Source organism: Littorina saxatilis, linkage group LG2 (assembly GCF_037325665.1).
Source record: "Littorina saxatilis isolate snail1 linkage group LG2, US_GU_Lsax_2.0, whole genome shotgun sequence".
Taxonomy (NCBI): domain Eukaryota; kingdom Metazoa; phylum Mollusca; class Gastropoda; order Littorinimorpha; family Littorinidae; genus Littorina; species Littorina saxatilis.
In genome coordinates this window covers 78,299,434-78,307,915 of record NC_090246.1, presented here as the reverse complement: position 1 = coordinate 78,307,915, position 8,482 = coordinate 78,299,434, and the positions used below count along the sequence as shown (strand labels likewise).

The following is an 8,482-nucleotide window of genomic DNA, read 5'->3' as shown; positions in this document are numbered from 1 at the left end:
CTCTCTCTCTCTCTGTCTCTGTCTCTCTCTCTCTCTTTCTCTCTCTCTCTCGGTCTCTCTCTCTTTCTCTCTCTCTCTCTCTCTCTCTCTCTCTCTCTCTCTCTCTCTCTCTCTTTTTTGGGTTTCTATATATGTATGTTGTATATGTATACGTCTGTTTGTATCACCGAGTGTAACACAAAGGGGAGATAGCAAGAGATATAGCACGCCTGACTTCATTCTTTCTGGAACAAAAGATAACGCGACAACATGCACTCTTACTACGTAGAATGCATGGTTTTGTACGTGTACAACAAATAAACGTTATCACAAATACATTTTCTGATTGCTTCATTTCTCATTGTGACTTACAACTCTTCCTCGACAGGTATTCTTTCTCCTCCTGTCTCTGTTCAACTCTCTCTCTCCCTGGTAAGGTCTACATATGTTTCGTAGACTTCCGCAAGGCTTTCGACTCAGTCAATAGGGCTATGTTATGGAATGTATTGCGCAAGCACGGGGTTGGCGGAAAGATGTTGAACATCCTACAAAGTATGTACAAAGGAGTGAAGTCAGCGATCTGGCCTCAAAGGCAAAGATAAGGACTGGCCAAATCCTAAGATGTTTGTGGAGGCTAGGCAACATACCTAGAAGCGTATTTTTTAAAATATACGACGCACAGGTCCTCCCGATCTTAATGTATGGATCTGAGCTGTGGGGATTCCAAAGGTTTGAAGCTCTTGAGAAAGCCCATTTGTTTGCATGCAAGAAGTTTTTGTGTGTAGGACGACAAACACCAAACAAGATGGTATATGGTGACTTAGGTCGCTACCCACTTTATGTCACTTCGTCGGTTCGCTGTATTAAGTATTGGCTGAGAGTGTTACATTTGCCAAGCGAAAGACTCCCAAGGAAAGCAAATGACATGATGAAACATTTACAGGGTTATGGCAAGAAACCATGGTCTCATTATTTGAAAGAAATGTTATGCATGTACGGCTTTGGAGATGTCTGGCTGCAACAAGGTGTAGGCGATTTGAATCGATTTATAGCAGTATTCAGACAACGACTGTTTGATTGCTTCCAGCAAAACTGGCACGACAGCATCATGAACTCGGAGCGATTTGAATTTTATTCGCTCTTTAAACAAGAAATTCGCGCTGAAGTGTATATAGACCATATTCAGCTCCGCTGTTTTCGAGATGCATACATACAATTTCGATTTGGTATTTCACCCATAAACACTCACAAATGCCGCTATCGAACTGACGTTGTACCGGGCCTTTTGATTTGCCCTGTATGCAGAGAGGACGTGGAAGACGAGAAACATGTATTGTTTGTTTGCAAAGGATATTGTGATTATAGACTTGATGTCAAAATATTAAGAGAAAAAAACCAGAGTGAAGATGCGAACAGTATTATACGTGTTATGTCTGTAGATAAAGGGGATTCAGTGGCGCATGTGGCCAGATTCTTATATCGTGTTTTTCAAATAAGGAAACGTTTTTTGGACTAGTTACCCAATGTGGAACAGGTGAACGAGACAGCGATGTGTTATACATAGTTTGTGCCGTGGAATGTTAGAGCAGGTTTGAATGCAAATAATGTATGCTGGTGTAGTAACACTTGTGTTGTTGTTGTACCTATTCAAATTGTTGATTTTTGCGCTGGAAATGTTTGTATGTATGAAAGAAAGAGAGAGAGGGAGAGAGAAAAAGAAAGAGAGAGAGAGAGAGAGAGTTTGTGCCGTGGAACGATAGAGCATGATTGAAAGCCGATAATGTATGTTAGCATGCACTGTAAACTTGTTGTCGTTGCACCTACCCATATTGTTAATTCATGCGCAGGAAATGTCTTCAGGTTTAAGAGAGAGAGAGTGAGAGAGAGTGAGAGCGTGCGTGCGTTCGTGTGAGTATATGTTAAAGAGAAAGAGATAAAACCGGTTGATTGTCCATAAATACAAACACACGGCATGTATTACTGACCCCCCCCCCTTCCCACACCCCGTTGAAATGAACCTTGTGTGTTTAATCAATAAAATGTCTTACGTCTTACGTCTCTCTCTCTCTCTCTCTCTCTCTCTCTCTCTCTCTCTCTCTCTCTCTCTCTCTCTCTCAGTCTCTGTCTGTCTGTCTGTCTGTCTGCCTGTCTGTCTCTCAGCCTCTGTCTCAGTCTGTCTCTGTCTCTCTCTCGCACACACACACACACACACACACACACACACACCACACATATACAGACAGACAGACAGACATATAGACAGACAGACAGACAAACAGACAGACAGACACAAAGCTAGAGACAGACACAGAGCTAGAGATAAAGAGAGGTAAACAGAGAGCTCTAGACAGACAGACAGAGAGACAAACATACACAGCAAAACCTAGAGAGATACAGAGAGAGACAGAGCGAGAGACAGAAAGTGAGAGAGAGAGAGAGAGAGAGAGAGAGAGAGAGAGAGAGAGAGAGAGAGAGAGAGAGAGAGAGAGAGAGAGAGAGAGAGAGCGAGAGAGAGAGAGAGAGAGAGAGAGAAATGTATGTTTTCATCGTGAACAATACTTAATGATAATGAAAGCTATTAATATGATTCTTTTATTTTGTTGAAGTTATATCTGCATTATCAAGCTGGTGCCTTTTTCACCGACAATCATGTGGACTATGGGAATAATTCTTCTTTTCTCCATTTTTACCAGCGGTCAAGGTGAGCAATACACACACACACACACACACACACACACACACACACACACACTCACACACATACACATACACACACACACACACACACACACCCACACACACACACACACACAAACACACTCACACACACACACACACTCACACACACACACACACACACACAAACACACTCACACACGCGCACGCACGCACGCACGCTCACACACACACTCTCTCCCTCCCTCTCTCCCTCTAGGACAGTTACTTTTAACAGCTCATTAGGTTTATTTTTGTGGCGCAACCGCCCAGGTGGCCCTCTTGGGGCATAGGGATAATGAATATGATTAACATATATAGCAATTACAACAACAAGAAAGGCATAGCAATTATTTAACAATGAAGTTATATAACAAAAAATCTATTTAATACATGGTCAGATTACCCACATACACACAAACATGACATAAAGATAGCCGAGATGCACACACAGACAAACATTGCCCGCTGAACTAGCGTTAATTTCGAATCCAGTAATGACGTCATGCTTTGTCGTTGCTTGTGCAGGTGTCCCCTGCTCGGAGGGGGAAGCTGCCTGTGCTGGTCAACCCGAGGTGCTGAGCAGCGGGGAGACCACCTACTGCTGTCCGCACGCCCTGCAGGCCATGCATCTGCATACTGTCAACGGGGCTCAGGTCTGCTCGTGTCTCGCGCTCCCGTGACGTCAGCATGTGATGACGTCAGGAAGGCTCAGGCGGCACGGGGGTTGATGCGATATGCGTAGGAAAAGTTTGTTGGCCTGTTTCCGATGAGCCGAAAGGTTATAATGTAAAAGTGAAATCGATGTCGAATTGGATGTTCTTTGGCTTTTTGTTGTGCGAATAATGATCGATTCTGGTGGGACAAGAATGTTCGTGTGGCGTTTTGTCGACAATATCGTCTCTGCAGCGTGCTTACACGAGTGCTTGAAAATTGCAGCAAACAAGCTTTTCATTTTACGACAGAAAACACACGCATGCATGCTGCACACACACACACACACACACACACACACACACACACACACACACACACACACACACACACACACACACACACACACACTTACGCACACACACACACACACATATGGCTTACGCACACACACACACACACACACACACACACACACACACGCAGACGCACGCACATAGGACGCACGCACATCAATCAATCAATCAATCAATATGAGGCTTATATCGCGCGTATTCCGTGGGTACAGTTCTAAGCGCAGGTATTTTTTTAATATTTTTTTTATGCAATTTATATCGCGCACATACAAGTATTCAAGGCGCAGGCTGTGACTCGTGCACACACATACACATTCTCGGACGTACGGCGCACACACACACACACACACACACACACACACACACACCACACACACTGGCACACACACACTCACACACACACGCACACGCGGCACGTCACACACTGACACATACACACACACACACACACACACACACACACACACACACACTGCCGGACACACTACACACACACACACACACACACACACACACACACACACACACACACACAGTAATACACCACGACTGGGCTAATAATCTATATATATATACGACTAGTGTCTGTGTGTCTGTCTGTCTGTCTGTCTGTCTGTCTGTCTGTCTGTGTGTCTGTGCGCGATGCACGGCCAAAGTTCTCGATGGATCTGCTTCAAATTTGGTGGCCATATTCAGGTATACCCGGGACACAACCTGGTCGATGAGATATTTCAACACGTGCTCCCAGCGCGCAGCGCTGAACCGATTTTGTTTTTTGTGCTGAACCGATTTTGTTTTTTTTGTCTGGATCCACCACCAGAAACTCTTCCTTATCTTCTCCAGTGTTTTTAGCCGCGATTATCTCCCTTCCTCCGTGCCGGGTCCCCGGCGCAGCCGGGTATTCGGATCGACTTCTTCCCGGCGCAACCGTACCCGGCGAAGCGGGTATTCATCTAGTTATACATAAATGATAAGTAAATACAATTGTAATTATGAAAATGCTCATTAAAACATGGTGCTTTCTTTTGTTGCTGTAAGCAAGATCTCCACAGTAAATGTGAAATCCAAATATTAACTAAACGTAAAAATAATTACGCAAACAGCGGGAAAGTGAGACTTATAGTTCACTGAAATGGGAAAGTATATGATGTATACTGTTGGAGTTTCACACACATGCACTTCGCGGTATTAGAGTTCGTGTCGACCTAGCATGATCTGTGAAGTAGACGCCGGACAAACAAATTAAAGGATAATGTTCAGGAAATGAACATGTCATGTACATGCACTTTGTACGTGTGCAAAATTTACATAGAACATCGACAGACCAGCAACAGCGGGTGGGATTTTGCGTGTTTATCAGTTGTCAGTTGTTGTCGTCGTCGTTGTTGTTGTTGTTGTTGTTGTTGTTGTTGTTGTTGTTGTTGTTGTTGTTGTTGTTGTTGTTGTTGTTGTTGTTGTTGTTGTTGTAATTATTATTGTTGTTGTTGTTGTCGTCTGAGTGTAGTAATAGTAGTTGTTGTTATTATTGTTGTCAAGTTTTGGTGTTCATTTATTTGTTGTTGTTTTTGTGTGTGTGGGTTGTTTTCTTTAGGGGGGGCTGGGGGAAGAGGAGGGCGTCAGGCGATGAACTAGGATTCGTTTTTGCACATAAAGAACGTTTTCGAAAATGCATTAGTGCTGCATGTGAGTGGCATGGGTAAACGAACACTGGTCACTGCATTTTCTAAGTTTATAGACAACTCTTCCATTTCGCCCCTCGCTGCGCAACAAGAATAGCTTCCCCTCCGGAAGTGCGTTCAGTTGTGTTTCGCTTTTGAGGCAGGTGCGTTCTTCCTGCAGATCTTCAGTGAATCACTGAATGTCAATATGGTGAAGGAACAGTTTCGAGAAACTGACATCGCAAAAAAAATGTAAGTGAGCATTAGCTGATAAAGAAACAAGCCCACCGTCTTAAACCGCCCTCTTAAACACTGACAGGATTTCTCAGGCTGGTCCTGAAAATCTGCATTGAATTTTGTGGAACATGAAAAATAATGATTGATTGAATAATTTTACTTGTCTTGTGTGTGCACGAGGCATTGATTCCATTGTAAATGATAACTTAGTGGCACGCTGTACGTAAAATATTTCTAAAAACACTTGTTTTTTTCTGTGGACAGGTCTACTGAAAAATCAAAAGATGGTAGTCATTGTGCCTTCTGGTAGAAGTTATTCGGTATTGGCAACTTCTTGCATCAGTCAAGCGACAAAATGCCGAAGAACTATTTGAAGATATTAGTAAGAAACCTCTACTTGACTCATTGTTCATTATTTTTTATTCTGATTGGAAAGAACATGACTGTGCATTCATGTGGAAAACTATAAAGCTCTTGTTTAGCTGCATGCATGATACAAGCTTTTGAACTGTTAGTGTTACTCTAGCGTTTCCTTCTTGCTTGTTTTAATTGGATTTTAATGCATGCCAAACACGTGAACATGCACACATATAGTATGATATACACATTGGATTATATAACTTTTTGTTTGTATTTGTCATTGCAGAAGCCATGTCACATTCGGCTTCATGAGTCCATCTCAGATGCAGCAGGCATCTCATGTCCAGGTGGTCAACAAGAACCTGTACAGCCAGGATGGGACTAGGAAAGCGGTACCTCATGGAGTCCTGGATCACAAAATGGTACTGCTAACAGTATTGATACATCTGTCACAGTTATTTTGCTATAAAAATAAAAAAACTTTTATAAAGATCATTAAAATAATAAAAACAAAATCAGGTAATTCTAAGGATGAAAGTCGTTTGTTCATTTCAATGGTTTGTTATTGTATTCTCTCGGATGCTGCAAGATTGGTTCCGTCTAGCTCTCAGTCTAACTCTCAGTCTGACTTCCTGTTGTTTATATTTGGAACACTTTTATGCTTTTGTTATTTGTCTATATATCAGATTTTTTTTTAAACATGCAGCGCAACAACCAGTGTTGCTCCAGGCCTAGTTCTTCGGTCATTCAGGCATGCTGTACATTCTTGATATTATCAGATTCTTGTTCTGACCCCAGACTTGTCTGATGGCTTTGACATTTGGGATGTCTTCTTCTGACGCAACATATTTCTGCATCAGAATTTTTTTTATCTGATACATATTTTGAATCCAGGTCTTACTGACCTATTCTACTCTGTGTCTGGCAACAATACTGCAACAACAACAAAATGTAATATACCATTTGTAATATCTGTGGTCTTTATTGAAATTATGTATAGAGAATTGCAGGTTGGATCAAACTTTGACAACAGGCAGTGTTAGTAATGCTATGACATTTAGAAATTAGATGTGAAACATTTTTCTGTGTTTGCAGGGAACCAGTGTCAAAGGTGAAAACTGTGAGACCTGTGGGAAAGTGGTGGCAGACTGTGTGGGCCACTTTGGTTACATTGACCTGGAGCTGCCCTGTTTCCACATCGGCTTCTTCAGAACCACCATCACAGTATTGCAAATGATCTGCAAGGTGAAGAAAGAGCATGCACAGTGACATTTTGGACTTATTTTTAACGAGAAACGACACTGAATCAACAAACCACGACGACACTTCTTGGCCCTCTCTTCCAAAAGGGAAATGTCTGACGTCTAAAGCGAAATTCCGAAAAGACTACATAGCACGAATAAATGGCGTCACTTAAAAACATTCTTCTGTCACTTCTTTTGCGTGGCAACAAATTTTGAGAACGAAGTTAGTCTCAGTGACTTCGTCATACAACCTGTATCAGCAGTAAAGAATTACCGGTTAAGTCACCGCCAGATGGTGCATGTATCGGTATCGTATGTCATTAAAAGTCACCTACTGCATTAAGAGAAAGGAAACTTATATTTTTCATTGAAAAAATGGTCATTGCAATTACTGTAGTGTTAAGATTAAACTGAGAACTGAACCTTTTGTGAAAAGTAATACATACCTCAGTAACCTTTGTGCCAAGCTGTTGTTCCAAGAGTGGAGGAACTGTGTGAAGTGTTTTACTTCCTGAACTCACGATCATTCAGTGAATGTTGCCTTCCTTTGTTGTTATGTTTAGTCTCTTGTATGTTAAAACAGTTATAAAGTCCTAATCTGTTTTAACTCTTTTGAAGTATTTGAGAGTAACTGCGTCAATTTCATTGTGGTTTCTTTTGTGTCGTCCATTACACATGATCATTAAGACCTCTGCTTATTTATCATAGTATGATTATTTTTTCTTCCAGGGTTGCAGTGCCATCTTGTTGCCAGAAGATGTGAGACAAGGTTTTCTTGATTCTCTGAGGAAACCAAACATGGGCTACCTTCAGAAGAAAGGTCTACGCAAGAAGATATATGACAGATGCCGGAAAGTCTCAATCTGTCAGAAGTGTGGAGAGTACAATGGTATGTGCCCACACATATTTGAAGTGAATTAAGTTCCACCAACAGAAGTGTTTCACTTCATCAAAACTGTAGTATTGTCTCCCTGAGAAGGCTGAATATTTATGGTGTGGGGGGAGGAAATCTCACACTTTTGCATGTGTTTAAAAATAAAATTCACACCTTTTTTTCACTAGTGCTTCAAAGAAGGGGCTCTGCCATCAGATGCACATCCATTTTTGAACTATTTCTTCTTGTTCGAACAGGAATTTAGAATTTATGTTGTTTCAGTATGTAACTTACAAAGCCAAAGAAGTCATTTAAGATTGCTGTTGGTCCTATGTGGACAGCATGCCTTTCAAATAGACTTGAATCTCCATTCTTTTCTGGTGATATGGCAGAAGGGCAGACCTG

At 41.8% G+C, this 8,482-nt stretch overlaps 1 protein-coding gene and 1 long non-coding RNA gene across 4 annotated transcripts in view; both read left to right on the top strand.

Annotated features, from left to right (window-relative positions):
- Window positions 1-290: 290 nt before the first annotated feature.
- LOC138956722 (uncharacterized) lies at window positions 291-3,506 on the top strand. Of its 3 annotated transcripts, none has more exons than XR_011452770.1 (3): window positions 291-367; window positions 2,586-2,680; window positions 3,223-3,506. It is a non-coding gene; the product is annotated as an uncharacterized lncRNA (long non-coding RNA). The 3 variants fall into 3 exon arrangements; XR_011452773.1 differs by having other exon boundaries at window positions 337-411; XR_011452775.1 differs by lacking the exon at window positions 291-367 and adding an exon at window positions 638-708.
- Window positions 3,507-5,498: 1,992 nt separating this feature from the next.
- The window catches only part of LOC138959782 (DNA-directed RNA polymerase III subunit RPC1-like), a 47,224-nt gene continuing 44,240 nt past the window's right edge, over window positions 5,499-8,482 (top strand). The window contains exons 1-4 of the mRNA XM_070331394.1: window positions 5,499-5,614; window positions 6,246-6,381; window positions 7,055-7,204; window positions 7,933-8,092. Of these exons, the coding sequence (XP_070187495.1) occupies window positions 5,571-5,614; window positions 6,246-6,381; window positions 7,055-7,204; window positions 7,933-8,092 (490 nt within the window). The 5' untranslated portion in view covers window positions 5,499-5,570. The remainder of the gene's footprint in view (window positions 5,615-6,245; window positions 6,382-7,054; window positions 7,205-7,932; window positions 8,093-8,482) is intronic.